Source organism: Haliaeetus leucocephalus, unplaced genomic scaffold (assembly GCF_000737465.1).
Source record: "Haliaeetus leucocephalus isolate CR32 unplaced genomic scaffold, Haliaeetus_leucocephalus-4.0 Scaffold184, whole genome shotgun sequence".
Taxonomy (NCBI): domain Eukaryota; kingdom Metazoa; phylum Chordata; class Aves; order Accipitriformes; family Accipitridae; genus Haliaeetus; species Haliaeetus leucocephalus.
The window spans coordinates 10,227,741-10,251,563 of NW_010972620.1; the positions used below are offsets into that span (position 1 = coordinate 10,227,741).

At 38.0% G+C, this 23,823-nt stretch overlaps 1 protein-coding gene across 7 annotated transcripts in view; it reads left to right on the plus strand.

Moving 5' to 3' along the window:
- Positions 1–23,823, plus strand: part of BTRC (beta-transducin repeat containing E3 ubiquitin protein ligase) — a 120,668-nt gene that overhangs the window by 278 nt on the left and 96,567 nt on the right. For 5 of the 7 annotated variants that reach the window (XM_010564830.1, XM_010564832.1, XM_010564834.1 and 2 more), the window contains exon 2: positions 16,341–16,409. The exons of the other annotated variants lie outside the window; for them this stretch is intronic. In XM_010564830.1, the coding sequence (XP_010563132.1) occupies positions 16,341–16,409 (69 nt within the window). The remainder of the gene's footprint in view (positions 1–16,340; positions 16,410–23,823) is intronic. 7 annotated transcript variants of the gene reach the window in all.

Genomic DNA, 23,823 nt, shown 5'->3' on the forward strand with positions numbered 1-23,823 from the left:
GGGCGGCGGCTCGTCCCGCGGGCGGGGGAGGGCGGTGAGCGGGGCCCCCGAGGCGCCGTGGGCTGCGGGGAGGGGGCTGCCTGCCGGGGAGGGCTGCCTGCCGGGAGCGGGACCCCCAGATGCGTGGAAAAGTATCGTTGGGTTGGAGGGGAGTAGGGGGCTGCAGGTGCCACCTGGGAGCGGCAGAAGTTAAACTGGAGAGAGGCAGGGCTGGCAGAGGGGCCCACAGGCACCGGGAGGGCTTGTGCATGTAATTCTTGGGTTTTTCTCTCTCTCTTTTTTTTTTTAAATACACCTTAGACTATCCTTCTGTACTGCACACCATCTCTCTGCAATTTTATTTTGTTTTTCCTTCCATTCTGCCATAAGAGGTGTAAATACCGACACTTAAATCTTTCACCTGCTGCTGCAGCAGCCTATCATTGATAGTGAGTGTGAAGAGCGCTTACATTGTTTAGATTTGGGAGTTGGCCTTTGGCATGGAAAGCAGCCTTGGGGGTACTTGCATCCAAGATGCTCTTCAAATGTGGCTAGTTTACTTAGATTGGAGGCATGATGCACTTAAACTGTAGTTTCGTTCTCTCTTTCTTCATTTGTTGATATTTCTAAGTGTTTTGGCCAGAAACATAAGATTTAGAAATGAAAACAAACTGTTGCCAACTGAATTGAATGCAAATTTTGGGTGCCCAAAACTGTTCTTTCCCTAAGGATATAATTTAAATGACTGGCAACACTTGCTAAAAGTTTGTTTTGGATTAGTGCTTCCAGTGGTACAGAATTAAATCTAAGCTCATCAAGAAGAAGCAATTCTATTAAACCTTCAGAACATATGCCCAAAATGAAATTGAGGAAATGCTAGTTGCAAATTTTAATTTTAAATTGAGCTTCAAAACAGTTGTTTGACTTCTGTTTTTTAATCTTGTAGAACTTGTTTCTCTTGAAACTTTTTGACGTTTTTGCTAGTAGTCTCCAATTTTGTCAGATTTATAGAGTCTCAGTTCAGCGAAGTGGGAAAATGCTATAGATAGCTAAATAGGCAAGGTAGCAATTAGTAATAATAAACTACCCTCTTTGGTGTGTGATTGGCCAAAGGTGTGTCCCAGATCCTGTTGCACTTGTGTTTGGCCAAGCTTGGTAATTACAGCCTGCCTCTAGATACTGAGTTTCATATCCTGAAAAGTTTCTGCTGAAACGTTTTTGTCTTCTGCCAGGCAGCATTGTGAACATGCTATACTGACTTCTCATACGCTCCTTTTTTCGACCCTTGCTAAGGTGCTAAGATTCCCATCCAAGGGTTTAGTCCAGGTGTTTGAGATCTTCGATAAGATTGGGCCTGGGACCTGAGGGAATCCCTGTCCATCTTGCAGCTGGCTGTGTTCCACTCAAACAATAAAGCTCCCTGACACTAGGGAGAGACCTGAGCACGAGAGAGCTGCTCTTACAGGAGATGCATCTGTTAAGAGCATCAGATAAAGGGAGGAATTATCAAGATCAGGCTGCACCGAGAACTGAAAGCTAAACCAAATTCCTCAATGTTTTATTAAAATGCCTCTTGTATGCAAAATGCTTGTAAAAAGTGCAATGAAAGATGTGGCTTCTTTCTGTTCACTCTGAACTTTTTAGGGTATTTTTGCTTACAGGTTGAGAGAAGAGTGAGACAAGCTTTTGTGTAACACATCTCAGGCTTTTCCTATAGTGCATGTCTGTCTAGAACATGACTCTTCAATTATGCTGATGAAGTAAAAGACTTGGTGGGGTCTTTTGGTGTTTGTGGAGATGTGGCACAGGTAGGTTGTTTTGATACGCGAAGTATCAGTTGCAAGTATCAGCTTGGCCCTCCTAGGAAGCATCTTCTTGTTTCTGCTTTTTAGCACTCAGAAAGCACTTGGGTACGGCAGTAATGGCATTGGTACAGTTATCTACATAAAGGTAGTAGATCAGCTTGTGCAGCCTCTCAACTAATGCTGAATCATTCACAGCGTATTATCTTTTTCATCCAAGTGTGTGATACGTTTCATGTATATCTTCCTTATTAGGTGGCTCACAGTTTGGGTTGAGGTGGGCTTTGCTGTTAATTATTGATTTTTCCCTGAGAGTTTCCCAAGTGCCATCATAGGTAAATACTCAAATATCTTTTGGAGGCATGAGACCTATTATGTCTCCAGCTTTTGATAGTTTTGTTTTTGATAGGGATTTGTGGTAGGTTTCATTCATGTTGAAAAGCAGCCCTGTAGGTGGTAGTATTTTTGTGCTTCTCTAGAAAATAATACTTTTTGCACTTGAAAATGTCAGTACCTGATTTTTGGCATTCACTATGAGCAGCTTTCTTGAGTCACAAAGTATCAGGCAAGACAGATCTGGCGATTTGTTTTTTGTTTTAATGTCTAACTCTAATAGAAAAATGTCACATGGAGACTTCATCCAAAGCTAATATTATGAATGAAATTATCTTGCTTTAAGGTATGCTTTGAAAGACAAACAGGACTCTTGTTTTCTTCTGCGTGCTCATGTCTATGCAACTTTTTGATGGGAGTAAAAGAAGGTTGCCTTCTTACTGGCTGGTATTGGCTTGATTACTTGCCAATGAAACAGTATTACATTTAGCTAATATCTACTACCAGTTTCCTAGTTATTCATGGTCAGCTAAAATATATATAATCTAATATTTTAAGGTTTAAGTAATTTCTTTAACTTCATTTGCATACTCAATTTACCTCTACATTTTAAGAAGGCCTAATTTATTTCTAATTTTAAATTGCTGTGTATTAGCATAATGCAATACTAAGCAACTGCTCGCCAGGGAAGACTGTTTTTGCTGGTGAATGAGTGTTTCCTGTCATGTATTCTCCATGTCATCTTTGAAAGTCTTTTTTGAATGAAAGCCAGTTCATAGATTTAAAATATGATCTTGTAAATTATATAGTCCAGTGTTCTGCAGCTACACCAAGGATTCTACCAGAGCGGAACCTGTCTTTACAGATAAAACTACAGTCTTCGTAAAGTACAGTGTCTAAGACGCTGATGCACAAGCTAAAAGGAGAGGTGAATGTGCCCATTAGCTTAAAAAAACCCCCAAAACCACCACAAAAAACCCTCCCCCAAGCCCTTGCCTTACAGAGCTCTGTTTTTATGCCTTCAAGAATACAGGATTTCTGTTGTCATAACCACTTACAAAGTACTAGAAATGAGGTGCTCAGTAAGTAACTTTCGTATTTGAATAAAGTGTTTAAAACTGTAGATACAGTATTTAAAGTATGAGTGCAATAGGCTCAACTGAGACTTTGATTAAATGTCATATAAACTACATATGCCTGCATAGAATAGTAGATATTTTTTCAAAGTAGCTTCAAATGGTTCTGTTAAGTATACGAATGTTCTGATGATTATCTTTTTAATTAAAATGAGAAATCTTTGTTTAAAGTGGCATTCTTTTTTACGGCCTGTTACAGTCTCTGTAACAATCATTTCTTAAGTCTGAACGTTTTTAATTCCAGGAATCCATTTATATAAAACTATGTTTAGACTTAATTAAGGAACGATTCTTACAAAGCTTGTAAATAGCCAGGAAAAAAGGGACAGAAAATAAAACTGACATTCACACTTAACAGAATGATTGTTACAAGGTATGTAATATGCTATAAAAATACAATAAAGCCCTTTTTATAAGAGTTCATATTTTTTGTTCCTCATTTTGAAAGGTATTTAAGAAAAATATCAAAGCTCTATGAAGCAGCATCTGTTTTCTTGAATGGACTAGTGACAACTTCAGTTGTGTTTAATTAACAGTGCTTGGAGCTGTACCTGACCAGTTTGGGATCTTATCTAGGATAGTTTGGGAAGCAATAGCTTGATATTTAATGAAGTTTCACTTTCTCAGTTTTTCTGAATGGATCAGTATGCAGTACTTCATTTCCTGGCTTGTGAATAGGAAGATGTTGATACTAGTGTTCTTAATGAGTGCCTTTTTTCCATTTCACCTTCAAATTACCGTTTTCCTTTTCTTTTTGGGTGACATGATTTTAGGAGGTCCTGATGGCCTTCCAGTTTCACAGGAGAGCCAAAACCTTTTGGTTGTCTTTTAAGATGCATCTGTGGTGTGGGGTTTTTCTGTGTGTGTGTTGGGGGTTTTTTTGTTTGTTTGTTTGTTTGTTTGTTTTGTTAAATGAGAGAAACCCTGAAGTTCCTTAATTTTTATATTCTCATGTTTGTAGGAGCTTGCACATAACTGGCAGGTAATATAGTAAGGAATAGTCGTGTAATAGGAGGCTGAAGGGTAATAGACTTAGAATGTTTTTGGTTTTTTTTCCTTCTCTCTCTTTGTGTGTGTGTGTATATAAATATATGGAACAAATGGACAAGGGCTTATACTTTAAAAGAGGTTCTGTTTGCACTGAACCTGTGTGATTTATGGTGTCAGTAAGACTGGGATTTTTAAGACCTATGACTTGTTAGCTATTGTTTTAAAACTTGGCTTTGATAACCTTAAAGTCTTCCTAATAATGTATTTGTGTCGTGGTCATTGTGGCAGAGAATCCTGGTTATCCAAAGCAAGGGTGGCATGAAAGCAATGAAAATTATTTTGTAGAACAGCTGGGATAGCAGAGAGTTGCCTCCTAAATGCGAGGTTGCAAATCCTGCTTTAATGTTAAACATATGCTTAGTATTTTTTTCCAATAGAACTGAAATAACATCCTCTTAGTTTGAGGATTTGTTGGGACTAGTATATTGTAAAGAAAATGTTGATTTCTTTTCTTCTACCCCAAACTTTGTGCCATAGATGTTTCTGCACTTGGTGCAGGCCTTGGGTACTTCAGTAACTTCACCCTTGCTTCTCTGGTAATGTTTCATTTCAGCCACTTTGCTCCATTAAATGTATGCAATTAGAAAAGCAAATGGCAAATTTGCTATCGCATCACTGAAGTATTTAGTTTCATAGACTTAAAAAGCAGAATTTGTTGCACCATGCTTTCCACACTGTAATATATACTATAAACATCAGAGAGAATAGGCTGACCTTAATATTTGCCTCCCAGACTAAATCGCCGCCTTGCAGCAGTTATTTCCCACTGAATAAAAAGTTTAATTTCACGCCCTGATTAGTGCTAGTATGTGCAGGTGGATATTTATTTTATGCAGCTAAACTAATCTGCCTTGGCAAATTATTTGCCAGTCAGCAGAGCTATAATTCCTCATGAGTATTTGGTACTAAATTATCATTCTCATTAGTAAGATAAAGCAGACTGTTCTAACCACAAAGTTTGGTTAGGCAAAGAGTTTCCTAAATAATCCTTGGAAGATACAAGACGTGCAGTGGCCTCAACATTCTCAATATTCTGTAGTGGTTTGTGATATGGAAAGGGGTAATGAAGATTTCGGAGGAAGAAAATAAAATTATTCTGTAGCTGTGTATTATCTCTAGAGGTAAGGTAGGAATGTACAGTGCTCAGAAATCGCCTCTTTAAGAGGTGCCTGATGAAGAAAAAATGAAATGGTGGTCTTTGGAGTATTTCCAGTGGCCAACCAAGCTGTGCTCTCTGGGCTATAAATGAGATGAAAATAGAAAGTTACATTGTTTTCTTGTTTATTTTCAGTGTTAGCAGCTACTGAGGTAGTGGAAAGAATGACTTGAGACTAGAAGTTAAATGGGAGAGGAAACTTCATGATCTGGCCTCATTTAAAATTTACTTCATGCTCTAAAAACATTTAAAGTGGGGATCAGAAAGTATTTCCTGATGTACGAATGTTGACTGGTTATGCTTTTCAAGTGAATGTGTTCATCCACTGTCTTGTTTTCCTTGGATTTTACTGTCCTGGTAGTTTGTTTGCATCATAAAACTTGTTAATGAAAAGTACTTATTTTCTATTACAAGGAGAGTAATTATGAATTTTCATTAAAAATTGAGTGAAGGGATCCCACTGACTTTTTTAATCTGTATAGATAGATGCATTTCTTGTCATATTCATTTTCTTAGTGATTGCTTCAACAGTATTTAGGGTATAAACGATGAGATCCCGTCTAAGACCAGCAAAACCAGCAAGCCAAGCAACTTGATTTTGTTGTATAAAAATTATCATGTTAAATTGAACAATGCAAAAGAAATAAGCTGTTTTCTCACTTCCTTGTGTGGTTACATTGTGTCATCTCTAACCTCCTGTGTGCTGGTGAGATTTGTGTACTATTTAACCATTCTCAGTGGCAAACTTCACTAGTATTTCTAATACTCCATGTTTTTTTCAGTCTTCCTCATTTCCTCCTTCCTACAATTCAGGAGATGCTCAACAAGGTGTGTTATTTATGTATTTTAAGTGATTTTGCACAGAACGACTGAATACAGTGTGTGTTTAGCTGTGGAAACTGAAAATGAGTTGTTGCATAGCAGAGTCCAGTGGCTGCAGCTAAATAGTAAGTGCTCAAAATACAATTAATAAGCAATTAAACATGAAGCTGTTTTCTTGACAGAATGCTGATTAGTGCTGAGAAAACCTTCCTGATCCCACAGAAACTGTTGAAAATAAACATCCTGGGAGCTGCGTTAAATATGTCCTGCTTATTAAACAGCAATGCTTTTTAATGTCTCTTTACCCCTGCTTTGCAGAAAGAGAAAGCTGAAGCTCAGAAATTTGCCTGGGGTCATGGACTGGAGGAATTTGTGTAGGGTCATATGGTACACTGATAATAGAAGACAGAATAAAAAGAAACCAGTTCTTCTGATAGCTAGCCTTGTGCTTCTGACCATGTTTTGGTTAATTTTACAATTGGCTAGCCACCTGTTAAGATAACACATTTTATCATTAAACAAAATTAATTTTAAAAATGGCTTGAAACTGTCTGATTTTAATGGGATCTGAATATTCTTAGTTTTAATCTGCCTCATGAGGCTTGTCTTTCTTCTGGGAAGTACATTGTTACATCATTAAAATATCATCCCCTACTGAGAGAGAAATCGGTCCCATTCACTAAATGGCAATGCTGAAACAATGACAAGTATTTCTAAAAACTGCATTAAAATTCATTTTTTCTCTTTCATCTGCACGTTCATGGTTCCATTAACCAATGGGTGCTCAGCCTGCTTGCAGCTGTGTGCACAGCCAAATTTTAGCTGTGATGGCAGAAGGTTTGAGAAGTGGCAATGAAGGCTTTCAGTTTTAAATTATTTCACTTTTCCACAGTGATTTTGCATGGAAGTAAATGATTGATCATAATTTTGCACTCTGTAGCTGCTTCTAGTCCTTCTCTGTGCTAAGAATTGAGAAACATCCAATTTAATTTTCCCTCCCCCCACTGCTGAAAAAGGGTCTGTGCATTCATCTTGATGAGAGCAGCAGGAAGGAGAGAATGAGGAAGAATGGGAAAGCTCAGCAAGGGGTCTTTCTAGTCTTCTTGAGGAAAGGACAGAAGTGTTCACAGTCTGTGAGCAGGAGCCATGCAACCTCTTGGCAGAAGCCACTGGACTAACCAGTTTGGACCAGCAGAAGCAAAGAGCCGTAGTGCTGGTTTAATTTCCTTCATCTAATGGTGAGAATGGAAAAGTTGCAGGGACATACTATGAAGGAATGAAAAAAGTTCTTAAGTACAGTTGTACGTTAGCAGAACAGTAATAAGTGTACTTCTAACTGTAGTCTAGATGGCCCATCTTCTTGAGAAGCACATGAAGCAAAACAGATCCGAAGAAGATTGTAGAAAGGGAGTTCCCAGCCAGTGCAGAACTCTGGTGTGGTTTTTCCATCAGCTGGCTTTGTGCCTACAGGTGGATTCTCTCTGTTTGTTTGTAGGAGTCCTCTCTCTTCATGTTTCCAGCTAAGGACATAGTTATTCTTACAGAGTATAAGGGGGATGGATCAAATAATGAGTAGAAAGGTGATGGCTGTCTTTACTTGGATACAAAGCAGGGCTAGACCATATTCTGACTAGAAAAGAAAATCTTAGCATTTCCAGGCTTGCCCATATAGCAACCAAAACAGTCTAGTTGTTTCAGAGAAAATGGTCTAGGATGAAAGTCCATTGTACAATATAGTCACTCTCCCTCTCTACATACATAATTTGTAATTTATTGCAAGAGTGATGCAGGATGGAGCAGTGTTTATGTGGGAGTTGCTTTTAGTTTGTGGATAGTTGGCCTTGAATTCTGTCTCTTAGGAAGATGTTGGTGATTCTCCAGGGGGGTTGTTCACTGGGTCTGCTCAATGCCCTTCCTTCTTATATGCCAAAACTCTCAACGGGATTGAGAAATGCAACCAGCTGTCATTCATCTCCTGCAAATTAGAACAATGAGAAGTGGGTGTAGTCTCAAGAAATGATGGATTGATCTTGTTTTAGAAGATGGGTCTTGGACGCATCTCAACAGTTTTCTGAAGAAACTGTTTCTGAAGAAACGATATTTCTTCAAATATGACAGAACATGTTTTCTGTTGCTAGTAGGTTCGAAGGAACAACAATCTACATTCCCTGTTCATTTTCTTTTTGTAACTTTTTCCTTTTTTTTCTTTTGACTGGGATGACTCCAGTGGAGTGTGTCACTCTTGTACTTTGTCACAGCTGTTGTTTATAGGCAAGCATAAAAGTCCTGAAAGTTTTTTACTGACAAGAAGATATTCCTATATATCTGTATCTTGCTGACCTTAAAATAAGACTTTATGCAGAGGCAAAACAGTACAGAGCCCATCAGTGAGAGGAAACATCTCTGCATGGGATTGGAACAGGTCTTATGGAGCATGGATTCAAGTCTGATGTTGGCAGGCAGTGTACTCTCTAGTCCCTTTTGCAAGCTACTCAAAGCAGTTCTTAAGTGAGTGGAATTTTCTTTGCTATGCCATTGTAGAGCTATTCCAAATTTGACTACTTTGAAAGCTAGAATCCTCGTCCTTATTTTCCAGCTTAGCTTCATTCATAGCTAATTCATTCTCATTTGTTCTTACGCCAACGTTGTCCTTGAGCTTAAACAGCTCTTCTTGCTCCCTGTGTTCATCTGCATATATTTGTGGAGAGCAATCGTATTCTCCTCTGAGCTGGATCTGGTCAGGCTAAATCAGCATTTTTTTTTCTTTTTCTTTCCATCATAAGATGTTTCCTATAATTCTTGAACATCTTAGCAGACCTTTTTAAACAGCTGCAGAATTTGATTAGTCTCCCTGGAATATGAGTGACCAGAGCTATAGAGAATATTCCAGGAAAAGTTTTATTGGTTCCTTGTACAAAAGCAGTAATCCTAATTTTTCTTTTCTGGCAATTTTTCACTTTATACAGTATCTTATGGTAGTATTTGCCATCTTCATGGCTGCATCTTATTGGCGAACCATCATTATCTAATGAGCAACATACCCCAGGGCCTCTTCCCCTCTTCTCACTTACTGAGTTCCTAGTTTATAATGGAAATAATGTTACTTTTTAATTTATGTACATCTTGTGTTGGCTCTGTTACCCAGATCGTCAAGATGCTGTGTCCTATGTATTTATGATGTCTCTTAATTTCGTCTTCAGCCAATTTCATTAGCACATTGGTAATTCTTGGTTTTTTTAGCCATTAGTGAGAATATTTTAACATTAATTTCAAGATTAATAATAGATTTCAGCAAGGATCAATCTCTGTACAGCTTGATGGTTCATTTTTCAAAATAACCTGTGATCCTCTACCCTTTTTAGTTTCTTATCCTCCTTACAACTCTGGTATTAATCCTAATCCTCTCCATTTTAACTAGTAACTTCTTACATGTCATCTATCAAATGCTTAACTACTTCTAATTTGTCTGGACTTTATAGTGATCTTCTTAAAGAAGAAGATTGGGTTAGTCTAGCACTAATTCTAATTTGTTCTAAATTGGGAGTAGATTTACTTATGCCTTCCATGGTGACAGTTATCAGTACTCAGTCTCAGTAGATTCCTGTTCTTGGGAGACAGGACATACTGTTCGTCTGTGTTTTGGCTTTTTTTTTTTTTTTTTGCTTTTTAAGGGTTGGCCAGTCACTTCTGCAACATTTTAGACTCATTCTGGTTAATCTTCTTACAGGTACTTGTTTTGCATGGCGATGCTAACAGAGGCTGCCCATTAGGTATCGTCAGCTGCTTCTGTTGCTGCCGCTTCATTCTTGCATCATAGTCCTCCAGGACAGCAGGCTTCTTTGGTACTTCTTGTTTTAAGGATGAGTTTCCTCTAGTTAAGCCAAGCAAAGGAGTATTTACATCTTGTGCCAGTCTCAAGGAGTTGAGACCTGTCATAGAGCTGAACTCAGTACAGGGCATTTAGATCAGGAAAGGAAGTCTTGGGGCAATTAGTTATGGATTCTGGGTTACTTATGATGCGTGAACAGTCCCACATTGTAATTGTAGCACAGTGCTTTGTGAGGGAAATGAATTGGGATAGAATGGCCATTCCTGCAAAAAGGAAGGGTTTTTTTGGTTTCTTTATTGAACAGGAAAATGTTTGGCTTGAGTGCTGGAGTCTGCTCTTGAAAGCATTTCCATTTGTTTAGGAAAAAAACCCCAGTATTCCTCTTACAAATTTGTTTGCTTAATGTGTGAACTGCAGATTTCCTTCCAGGATAGTTGGCACAAACCTGTAACCCATCTCATCTGCATGCTTTTTTGTCTGCTACCTGAAATTCAGCAGGAGATCAGGAAGGTGAAAGTTAGCACTGTAGGTTCTTTTGCTGATTATGGAGATTGTAGTTTTCCAGACTTCTTAATTTTAGTTTCCTTGGCTGTAATTTTTTCTCGGGCATGGAATTTTTTTATTCCAGATGCTCTGAATCTCAGTGAAAAATTAGAATCTGGGTGAGCTTTCTGACTTTTCTATGGACTTACGAAAAAGAGAAAAGATACTTAAAAGGCATCAGCTTCATTTTATTGATCTCTAGACAAGCTTCCAGCTTCTGTTTTATACATAATGCTTGCACCGTGAATGCCACTGTTCTTGTTGGATACTTACCTGGTACAAGTTCAGACAGTAGCATGAGAAATGTAGCTTCTCTTTTCTTCACCACAGATCTTGCAGTCTTGAAGGAGGCTGAATATAGGACTTGAATTTCAGACTTAAAATGTCAAGTGGTTGTGAAATCAAGCATGTTTTTACTTATGGGCATGAAGAGGATCTCTTTACACTGCTATAGTAAGCATGTTTGCAGAGCTTGCTGTTACTTTTTGGACAAAAATTAATGGAGTGCTGTTACAGATCTCTGGTTTTGAATACTGTAGCTGAGTATTCATCTGAGCCCTTAAGAAGGTGCACAGGTGTTTCATGTTACAAAAGTAGTTTTCCTGGTAGCTGCTGCTCTTGCAGGTTTTAAAAACTTGTGTCTTTTTATCTGTCAATGAATATAAATAGGCATTCTCCAGTGGGAGCTGGTTTTGAGCACATCTCAGTCAACATGCTCCAAACAGATTCACTGAAGAACTAGAGTAGCCATGTTCACCATGTGCGGTGAATTCATTAAGTTTGCAGGCAGTCAGAGCCTACTGTTAGAGTGCTGCGTCCTTCTGAAGGAGTTTGTATCAAACTGTGAGATATGACAGTCAACTGACTCAGTGTTTGTTTGTTCCTTCTACAAAGTCTCACAAAGGGCACGCTTAAATATTATCAGCTTATGGTTTTAGAATCAGAGCGCTCATGGTGTTCTCTCCTAATAGTAATGAAAGATTTTGAAATCCTGTCTTTGGTTTTCTTCAGTTAGAGTCCATAGATGTAACTGTGCCTTATTTTGAGTCCTGCTTTGGGCAGTGGAGTAAGGTGTCTGGGCCATGAAGTTGTATATTCTGTAGTAGGAATTCAATTTATTGCTGTAATGCATACAAACTCATTAACAAGTTCTAGGCCACAGGGGATATTTTCCTTTGCTGTGGAAGTAATCTCAAATGGACAATCTTCAGTGCAACTGGCCATGCCCTCCCATGTCAGTGACTGACAGATCTAATTCTGCCTTTGTAGCCAAGAGCCTGTTAGTTAATGGAGTCGTGAATATTGTTACTCAGAGGCAACCGTCAGAGTATTAAAATGCATTATTCCTGTTCTTTACTTGATATTTATCAAACAAGGTGTTATATTTAATGAATGAAATGTTACCGTCAAATAAATACTGTGTGTAGATCATAACTTAAAAGGAATGAAAATCTAAGTAGCTTCACTATTGCTTTGCATTGACAGAGAGAGATGGGTTTAGCTTGCCTGTTTAAATCGTATGTGATGGAAACCCAGAGTGAATGCCCTCTCTGAGGGAAAAGGAAGCATTATGGGTTATATGATCAGATTCATAAGATCCTTAGTACATATATATTTCATACAGGTCTCAGTTCCGCCCCCCTTTCCCCCCCCATTTCTTCTTACATGGAAGCAGTTGAAATGGAGAAGCAGCAGTACTGCCTTGCAAGTACCATAGTAGGTTTCCTTTTATAATTATCATTCTTGACATATTTATCCTTTCTTATGGAAGTGAAGATGCAGATATTTAAGAACCCTTCTTGCACAAAAAAGCCCAATTTCCGCTCAGTACTTAATTAGCACTTGTTTATGACACGGCATCTGATTTGATTTTCAAAACAAATTGCACAGTAAAGAGGCTGATATTTAAACTGTATAGTAACCACAGCTCCAGCTGTGACTCAAATATTGTAAGCCTTCAGGGGTTGTGTTTAGGCTTAGAAAATAGGAACTCAGGCCTGTAATTAAATGTCCTCTGAAATCAGCCTTTGTAGGGAAGGGAAGAGGGTACCACTGAATTTTAAATTACTGACTTGTTCTCAGAAATCATTCTGTTGTTCTGGGCCTTGCTAGGGACTGCAGAAATCAAATGGATTAAGAATGGAAGAGCAGATTACTAAAGGAAGAAAGTCAGGAGTGGCAGAAGAAAAAGACGAGCAAAGTAAGCTATTCTGGCTCATGGGCTTATAGACAATTTCAATATATATAATAATTTTAATATATGGGTAATATATATATGACAAGTTCTGTGGCCACCAAAAAGACTAAAGAGAAAGCAGGCATTTCATATAGAGCAAAACTGCATTTCAGAACTATGAATAAGTTGCTGATGGTTGTGGAATAAGCAGTCTGTGGTGATGGAAGGCTCATTTTTAAAGCAAGTCCTCAATAATAAACATGAATGTCTTGGAAAAGGAAGTAGACAGTCTTATATTACAAATTAGTCACCCACCTAGATAAAAACGTGAAATATTCACAAAATAGCATAATAGAAATTAGCAGTTAGAGTGCTTTCAGAGTTACTTTTTGAGGAAAGCAAACACTGTTGTGGCTATTGAAAAAGACAGGAAAATTACCCTAGCAGCCTGACTTCTAGTCATGGAAAATGCTGGAGCAGATGCTGAGAGAAAATACTATGCTTATCAATGATATTGAACCATGAGCATAAATGGTGTGTAGTCATGAAAATATGAAAATGAGTAGATCTTGCTGGGCAATTAATTGCATTGCTGATAGAATTGCCTTGAATGGATCATAATCGTGGAAGATTTTAGTGTTGATTGATAAAATAGTACAGCTTTCAAACAAGGCAGTTGTCTGTGTCCCACATCTTTTAAAGGCTGGGGGAAGAGGGGCAATTTTATTTTATATTTTAAATTGTCAAGCATATATGGGTTCCTCTTCTATAATTTTGTAATTGTCTGCTGTCATTTGGGTACTGAAATTTAGAACATTTTAACCAGATGTACTTATTTAATTACCTGTCTATGCTGAAGAATGCATTCGTAGGGGTCGTTCACAATGTGCCTAGGAGAACTACAGAAGTTCAGAATTTAGGAGATTGGTTGTAAAAGTTTAGCCAATGGTGAATCTATGAGATTTTAATTAAATAACGCTTTTCTATCAGTGCTTGTGTTTGATGTGAATGGGGGCTCACTTGTACAAATAGCCCACTTTAATGGCATAAGCAGCAGTATGTGGGTAGTGACATACTTCATACTGGTAAAATTTGCTTCTCTTCTATATAGTTTATTTTCTTCTTAGATGAGGGTAGGTTTATCAAATGTAGAGGAGACATAACTCACTGAGAGGATTTTGCAAATATGGTGTTGAGGGGTGAGTGATGGGTCTTAAGTTTCTTCTATTTGTATATTTAACTTCTCAGCATTGAAAAATAAATTGAGTTTACAGTAGCTATTGAAAGTCCTGATTACTTTTATTGCTAATACTCAGGTAACTTTATGTTCAGGTCACAAGGAACTTGTGTTGGTAAGAATTGTCTACATAGAAATACAGTGTTGTCTTTGATATTGGAGACACTCCTGCATGAGAGTAATCCTGTTGATTGCGATAGATCTGTTACTACACTTACATGTTTGCAGGACCAGGGTCTTCAAATTAAATGGTTTAAGTCATGGTCTTAAATCAGTTACTCAAACTACTCTGGACCGATGGGCTTTACAAATGTTAAGCAGCCTGCAGGTCCTAAGAGAAGAGTTTAACTGTTATCCTTTAATTTGTAGGTTAGGTGACAGAAGCAGAAAGAAATGAAGTCATTTTTCACAGTTTGTTGCGTGAACCTGGGAAGATCTGAGACTGGTATTCAGGTCTCTTTACTCCTGACACTGTGATTTCAAAAGATCGTTATTTCTGCTTGTTTATGAAGGTGCCTTTTTTTTTTCTTTTTTTGCTTGATAGGTATACTGTGCTGTGCTACTTCGAAAAAGCAATGGAAGCACTTGAAACAGAAGTAAAATGTGGGTTTCTGTAGTGTTCTTGCTAGATCTGTAGCACTTTATATAGTTTCTTTCATTTTCAAAGCACATAGAAATGTCAGCAGTTCCTCTCAGCAAACCTGTGAGGTGGGTTAAATGAGTGTTGTCCTAATTTTACAGTAGTAGAGAGACTAACCACCCATGAAGTTAGTGCTGAAGTAAGGATTAGGTCTCGGAGCATGATGCTTCTAGCTGTGTGAGAAGTCCCCTAAAACATAGTTTGTTAATGTGTTATAAGCATTGCAAGTCCAAACTCAGCAGGTGAGTGCAGTAACCAGATATACTTGACTTTAATTTATCAGCACAATGGTGGTTATTAAAATTCCTGTTTAACTGAGATTACTGACTAGGACACCAGGGCATAATCTTACTACTGCTTTGAAAGATTTAGGAGGATTTAAATTCAAACTGGAGAGAAGCAAAAATAACTAATGTTCAAAGTATGTTGTAAAATCCTGTATGTGTACCTCTCTAGAGGCAAGATTTCAGTCTGTTCTACTACTTAATTTCAAATGCCAAGGCTGGACCTCTATAGCTGTGAAGCTTCGTCATTCAGTGGTGACACATTTTTCCTCTCCAACCAATTGTATTTTTTAGTGTTACGAGTACCAAGGTGGACAGTTTGTACAAACTAAATATTTTGTTGACACAAGAACAAATGGGGATAAACTCACCTTGAATAAAGTCATTCTGAAAATGAGAAAGATTTTTCCAGCCTTCCAGAATGAGTGGTAGGGACACACATCTGCTGGTTTGGAGGGGAAGTACAGTGAATTAAGAAAGAGATTGTGAAGTAGTTTCCAGGAGTAAGAAAGATCTCTGGACTTGGTATCTGAGGATGTCCTGTCTGGTCCTGTTGCTTAGATGTGATTTTAATTTCTAAGCATCTCCTTTTTTTGGGAGGGAGTGGGAACAGTTGAATCCACTTGATTGTGAGAATATCTTTGAACTGCAAATGAATGTCATGGCAGGCAGTGTTTCATTTTTTTGTTGCATACTTTTATTTTCTAGCTGTGAGTTATGCTATATATGTTTTGTGATTCCAGAGCAATTGGATGTCTTGCCTTTTTCTCAATCCAATAAAGCATGAAAACAATAAATGAGGAGGAGATTATATTTGTCTGTTAGTTTGAGGCATAATTTATGGCTGTGTGTGAGTATAGTTTCCTGTTACCCCGCTATTAAGGCTGCACCTCTTCAGACATTTTCCTTAATCTTTTCATGTTGTCCAATGTGTGGTCTGACTGTGTTGAGGATGGTGACTGTAAAAACACTCTCATAGCTTGACTACTGCTGTTTCAACACCATTTAGCTTTATGTAGTGGCAAAAGCATTAATGACCATTAGTCTCTGCTACTGTACCCACCACTGAGGCTGTGCTTATCCAAGTGCATTTGTGTGGAAATCTTAAAGAAATACCTGTATATACTGAGTTGAAATGTAAAATGGTGGAAATTGTAAAAATGATGGTGGTTTTATTAGAAAAGTGTTCTTAAAGCAGCCGAGTTCTTGAGTAAACAAGAACTATTCTGGGGACTAAACCTTCATATGTGGCATAAAAAAATCTGCATTGTTTAAAATGCTCCAGAATTTAGACTTAGGTTAGCTAGGTCCCAGTGTAAAAGGAGGTCTCTCTTTATGTCTATTCTCTCCTAGCCCCGAATACACATGCCAAAAGATGGATTCCAACTTATATCTTCTGGATACCAAGCATGGCTAAAGCAGGTTGGACTGTATTATTGTTATTCATCTCATGTGAGGGACTGTGTTGGACACCTGTGCTTGTCTCATTAGTGAAGTACATAAATGAGGGTGTAATGAAGTTACGGTGCCATGTTAGTTGATACCCCTCATAGCCATCACTGTTTTGTGTTTATGCATGCTGTGTTTGTATAACATTTTCTCACCAGTCTTATGAATGTGCACTTCCTGTAAATAAAAGTTCAAAATGCAGTCACCTGAAAGCGAAAAGGGTCAGAGTCTGAAAAGAAATCTGCAACAACAGCTTGAATTACAGAATTAAAATGGACCTTCAAACACAAAGCTGCATGGTGGTGGTGCTGGTAATAATGGGGAGGCCACTGGGTTAAAACTCAGGAGAATTGCATCTAACGTCTAATTCAGATCTGCCTGGGTGAAACAAGTATGGACACTTACTCACATCACATAACAATTGTGCAGTTTGACACAATTTGACACTGTGGGGAGTCCCTACTCAGAAGTGGCCTAGTGCTATATTACTCTGGCTATTATTAAAGGCCAGGCTTTAGATGTCTCAGCAGTCTGCCTCTAGCAATTGCTGTCAGCTTTTCACTTTTGTGAGTGAAAAATCCCCCTTCAGAAAAAATAGCTTAATTTACAAATTGCTTGTACAAATCTCTTCTTTCATGAAGATACATGTATGATGAATCCTGCGTCCTTGAGAATACATGGATTAAAGTTGCTGTTTTTGTAGAAAGCCAGAATGATTGTGTTGTTATGGCAACAAAAACTGGAAATATGAAAACAGCACAGATAAGCTGCATCCTGTTGTCGTGGCAACTGGAGTTGTGAAATGATGAAACGTGGTGGTGAAGGGATCTATGGTACCGTGAGCCCAAAAGAAAGAGCCAAGTCACCTGAGCAGAGTGGGAGAGAATGAAAAACTACAGCAGCGAAACCCCTTAAAACACAAGAGTTTCATTGCAGGTGCTAACAGGGTGGCTTTGATTCTCTCCAGTCTTGTCTCAGTATCTTAAAAGTAGTAAGTAGTAACTTGATTGTGCAAGTTGCTTACTGCTGTCAACTAACATTGACTTTGTGAAACTGAGAAGAGCTTGAACACCTGTAAAAAGATGGGCACTGAGTCCTGTATTATATTTGCAAGACATTTCTTTGGATGAGTGATGTGTTGCAAAGGTGAAGCATGCTTTGGAGCTTCTCTCCCAGAGACCATTTTTCTCCCTCTCCAGGTCCACACTAGTGAAGGTCAGTTGGGACATTGAAGCTGATGTTTTCTTGATTTAAACTTTGCTGAGCTGGAGGCAAGGTGTCTCGGAGGAATCTCAACTCTGCAATTATTGTCTCACAGTGCTCAAGTTTGTTGACCTATGGGGCATGGCATCAGTTTCTGTTTCTTACATGGTAGTTTGGGAGAACAATAGGGAGAGGATTGTGTGGCTGTTCTGTTTTTCTTTTACTTCTGAGGCAAACAGACCTGCATCTATTATTGCTATGTTATATTACCAATGCTCTCATGCCGGTAGGGTATATTCTTTTTTGACTCTGAAAAGTACTGAGAGGGAAAAAACCCAAAATGCTCAGTTAGTAAATTTTCTAAGGAGGCTTTCACATTAGGCAACCTTAAATAATATAAGAACTTAGACTTTTTAAAAAATATTTTTCCAAGTGGCTACTTTCCTTTTGAGTTTTAGTTTACTGTTCCTGATTCTAAAGTCTTTATCTTTTAATTTCTCCTTCATCCAAGGAAAAGTTATAAACCTGAGCTTGTGTCATTAGCAGATGCTGTCATGGAAATAGCTTTGCTATTCCAGTTTCAGTGCTGTGATTTCACCACAGGAAGTATATGGGTAAGGGAGTTGATACAAAGGGTGGAAACTTTTGATCAAAAGAAAGAGCTCTTGTGAGAAGCAGAGAGGTTAAATTTTTTTGAGGTGAGACTGATTTGGTGTAGGATGTATACCAAAGGTCCTACCTGTAGGACTCTCTAAAACCGTATATTGGAAAGAAAGCCACTTTTTATGTATTTCAAATCAGTAATCTACATATGCATCCGGATGGAATGGTATCTGTGCATCACATTTGTCCTCCTGGTATCTGTGTTTTTAACAGGATCCTAATGTAATGATTTTATTTATTTTTTTTTCCTCCTCAGCATAGCTGAGTATTGATCTGCTACCTGGCTTATACAGAATGTGAGAAGTATCCCAGTAACGCATTGTATTAATGTGGGCTAAAAGCAGGTTATATTACAGATGAGGTGGAGGAAGATGGAGTTCTGCAAGACTGGACACAAACTATAAATATCCATAAAACTGACAATTTTATCTAAAAACAGTGCTGGCTGGATTTGCATATTTCCAGGCTACTTAAACTGGAGATAATAGTTGAACACTACCTGAGCATGGGTCGCCCACACTGATGCCATTACCCTCTGCCCTTTAATGCCAGGTTTTTGTATTTAATGTTGCTGTGCTGTGGTGGAGAGCTGTATTCTGTTCCTATGTGGGCTAGAGGAAATACAATACCAGTGGCCAGAAATACATGTTGCTTTAAGAATAGCATTTTAGGTAACCTGCAGAGCTCTCATTACTATAGCTGTTTCCTGTGAGTTTATCTTTTACAAAAAGGCAAACACCTACAGTTAATTTATTCAGCCTTGATCTTCATTTAGGCCTTTCTTTGAATGGCAGAGTTGTGCTGCTAGCAGTCTGTAACATACCATGATCTAGATGTTGACCCTTTGAAGACAAGCTGCAATTGACTTCTGAGGGGAGGAGGGAGGAGAATGTTTGTGTATGAATATGATCAATACACATGACATTCCAATTCCTGTATTATATTGACACCTTCTATGATATAAGCCAAACTGTGAAATTGGGCAAATTAAGCTCTTAATTAGCTGAAACACTTACAAAACATTATTTTGATTATATGAATGGGGAAGTTAAAAGTATCATTTTAGGTGTCTTGTGAAACATGGTGATTCAGAGTTAAATTTAATCCCTCCCCTTCGCATACCATTGTGAGCAAGTATGCATCACATAGGATATGTAGTATAATGCACTCATCTGAGCCTTTCTGCCTCCCACTGTCTTTTGGAGTAGAATTTTTAGAGCCAAGTTATAAACCTGTAAATGTGTTTTATGCTGGAAATTCTTGGTGCTACCTTAACTAGATTGGTACCAGCAAAGGCCAGTATAATCAAAACAAGGCACTTCAGATATTGATGGTCTGCACTTCAGTCAAGTCAGCTGGAAAAGAGAGTGTAAAAACCAGGACTGTGGTGAAAACAGGATTCTTCCACTAGAATTGCACTTCCCTATGAGAAAAATGCAATGATTCTGGAAATACTTTGGTTTTTTAATTTTGTCATTTAGCATCTCCTTCTTAACTTCTAAAACATGTATTCTATCTTCAGTGGATCCATATACTTTTCAAAATTCAGATACTAGTTCCTTGAGTGGAAAGCAGAAAGAAGCTTTCTTTCTGCAGTTCATTATTAATATTTGACACTCATATAGGACTTCGAGAATGCAAAGTGCTGTGCAGACATATCAGTTATCCTTGAAACACTTTTGTATGGTAGATGCATACATAATCCTGAGAGATTGTATGGAATTAAATAAAACTAGAGATGAGGGAAAATCTAATGAAACCTCCATTTTGTCTTTCCACCAATGTAGGTTTGTTCTCTGCAGTTCGTGTGATGGAAATCCAGACTGAAGTTGTAGAAGTGTCCCAAGCTGTAGAGGTTTCAAGCCATTTCTTAGAGTAGGGTTGTGTGTTTTTTTTAAAGCCTCATAGTTGTTCAGGTTGAGTGATGGTTAGGCAGTTGGTATACTGCTCTTTCTGCCTTTTATTATAAAGGTGATGATTCACCGTTCTCTGCTTGGCTCTCTGTTGTTTCAGTTTTCGGTGTTTATGTGGTAGAGCTTCATAATTAAGGACACACTTGGTCTCTGACACCTCTCTCAGGCAGGGTAGTTCTGTTGTTCTTGCTGTGTGGATGTGGAACTGAGATGCTGTGTTACTCTGCCCAAATTCATGCAGAAGGCCTGTGTCAAAGAATTAGATTTTTGTCTTATGGCATAGTAAGATTTTAAATTTTTTGGAATTGCTGCAAAATCAGGATTTGGATATGATGGAGCTTAATAGCAACTATGTTTTCTTGCTTACGAAAGAGTCTAATGCTCTTGGTCTTGTAAGATCTCCATTTTAAGCCTTCAGATAGTTTCATGCTTTAGACCTTGGTGAGATTGCTTTTAGTAAGTTTGGGTAGGGCTTGCTTTTAACACCATCTTTGGTGTTGCTTAAAGCAGCACACACAAGTCTCTGCATGTTACACTCCTTAAGGAAGGGTATGGCATCTGAATCTTAAAGCTCTGCAGGTGCACTGGTTTAGATATATTAGCTTCATGGATTAAAGAGCTGTAATTATGAAAACATTAGTATTGTCTAGTTCAGATATGATCTACACAAGTTCCCTCAAGAACTTGGCAACTGAGGATCTCGTACACCTTGTAGATGGGAAGCTGGCCCCTTTCTGGGGTGTGTAATTTCTGTCAATCTGGAATCCAGTAACCACTCACTGGGGAAAACATTTCTTCACAAATATTTACCTAAAAGCTTTGATTTGATCCTCCCAGATCCCACTCAGGTAAGAAATTACTTGGATAATCTGAATATGTAAACCCTTTTCTATGTCCCTTATCTTTGATATTTAAGAGTAGTTAGTGAACTGGAATCTCTTGTAAAAAGTTACTGTGAGCGAGGGAGTTACCAGAAGATTAGAGAAGAGTTTGCGTAATATGTATGTTAAGGAAAATTTACTGAATAATTACATGAAAAATGGGAGGCTGAAGGAAAAGGAATCACTTACAGCAGTTTGAGCTGTATGTGCACAGCAAAGCTTGCAGAATGTAGTAACCCCCTGAGCCATAGGGTGAAGGGGAAAACCGCTTCACTGAAGTCAGTGATGTGTACTGGGGTAAGAAGTCCAGTATTTCCTATGTTTGGAATCTAGGAAGAGTGTTGTAATTGAACCCTGGTAGCATGTTTCAGCCTCTGATTTGTGATACCTAATTGTTTTGAAGACAGATCCTACAGTTGCCCCGGGAATATTCTCAGCTTTCCCTAAGTAAGGTATTGGGTTGCTTGATTTGGAGTTCATGAAAATGCTTCAAGGGTCTTCAATAAGATAGCTCAATTACTTTTCTTATACCAAAACAGGAGCACAAACCACTTTTAATCATCCCCATACATGCTTGTGGAAATGAGACCAAAATGTCTGAACGTAGTAGAGGCTGAGAAATTGTGAAAAGCACTGGTTATGACAGCAGCTATGTGTTGCCCTTCACAATTCTGGTGCAATATGTGCCAACTAGAAAAGCTGACAGTTTGTGGGCTAGTTGAACCCTGGGAGATCCTTCTTATGGTCACACTCTGTGAGAAGTACTGTAGTTGCCTCTTTATTTTATAAATTCATTTTCTTACCATGGAAAGATTTTCAAGAAAAACTGCTAGTGACAAAGTCAGAATTGTCTTGTTTTAAGTGCAGGGAATAGTGATCTGGGGTGTAAGAAGGTGTAAATTTTAACTCTATGGGTTTGGGCCATTGTTTTTGGCTTAATTAAGACTTACAGTTTCTAACATTTTTTTTCTTATTTTCAAATGAAAACAAGACAAAAAACTTTTGGAGAAAGTTATAAAAGTATTAATTTGCTCTGAGCCATGCTAGTCTCTTTGGTAAGTTCATAATTAGGCAGGGTTTTTTTTTTAAAATGGGTATTCTTGTCTCTCAGGTATATAACTGCTCCATAACTGGTAAATCTGTATTCATATGTTAGGGTTTTTAAAGGCATATTATTTACACAATTCACTGGAATGGCTCCTTTGAAAGCTGGGTGGCTCTCTCATGTAATTACGTATTTAGTATGCCTTGTAGCCACTGTTGGGATAGGGGGTGGAAGAAAAGTAAAAAACAAAGCCCCACAAAAACCTAGTAAAATAAAAAGAATATTCTCATTTAATTTTTGCAGTTTTTTTGAAGTTGTATCATATCTATCTTTCTCAGATAAGAAGCCTATATGATCAAGTGCTACCCAAGCTAAAAAATGAAATATATATGGCAGGTTTTTTAATTGTGAAAGTACACAAGGTGCACTGGGAATTTATTTTCTTTTTTTATCCCTATATCGTATATATTATAGTCAAAGAGAACACCTCTCTGAACAGTAGAGGGAAAAATAAGAGATACTTTTTCATTTTTATGTATGAGAGGTTGAAAGGATGAAAAGTGGACCAAAAAAAGGAACGCCAAATCACTTTTTAGCCAGAAGTAAGTTTCTGGAATTGTTATTAAGTTTAATGAGACCAACATTTGTAATGTAAATAGCAGCTGCCTTATCTGATAAGTTTCATACAATGTATTGCATTCTGTGGTGACAGGAATAGTGCACATTGGACACAATGTGAAAGTGATGCATGTTATATTTTTGGCCTTGTCTTAGTTAAATATGTGGCCAAAAAAAGTGTAAGAGGAACTGAGTGGGACTGAAAAGTATTAGGGTTTGTTCTCCCATTTGTTGTGTTATAATATAAAAATATTTGTGAATATTAGGAATCCTAGTAACATCTGAGCATGTGTTTGATAAAGCATCGTAAGGGATCAAAATTTCAAAGGCACATTTCCTGAGAATTAGATTTTTAGAGAGCATGCAGGGAACAGTACTGCGAAAGAGACTTTCAGGGAGAATTGTACTTGCCAGGCATCTCATATCTGCTTTCTAATGTGATGAAAAAAAGAGGTGGGGAAAGATCTATCTCCTCATATCAAGCTCAGGTCTGGTGTATATAAATACTCTTCAGAGCATCCCTTATGTTTTATCTACTTCAGTTTGGGTAGTAGAATTTCTAGCACTTCTATTCCCCTCTTATCCTGGTTTTTATAATAGTTACAGCTTGCGTTTCTGTTTTTCTTTGTACAACCTTATCCAGTTCCCTGGCTTATGATCAGCTGGAGCAACCGGAAAAAGCCTTATTTCTCTCCGTTTTTAAACTCTTCATCTCTTGTCAGTATGCGTCATACTGTATTTATGCTCCTTAATGAAAATATTGGGTGAACAGGATCTTAATTCCCATCTCCCAAGAGAAGTAGAAATTGTTACTGGTTTATCTTTAAAGTTCAACTGCATAAAGCACTGGACACTGTACTAGGAGGGAAATAATTCTGAACTAAGAAATGATTGAAATAGGTATGGTTAGCAGGTGAAATTAGTATTATGTACAGATGACCAAAAACCAGCCCTTGGAAGAAAATTGAATTTCCTTTTTGGTTTTGCCACTAACTCGTGAAGATGTGCAAAAATATGTTAGATTGCCTGTAAATCAAAGGCGTTTTAGGCATGCAGGTTATCGT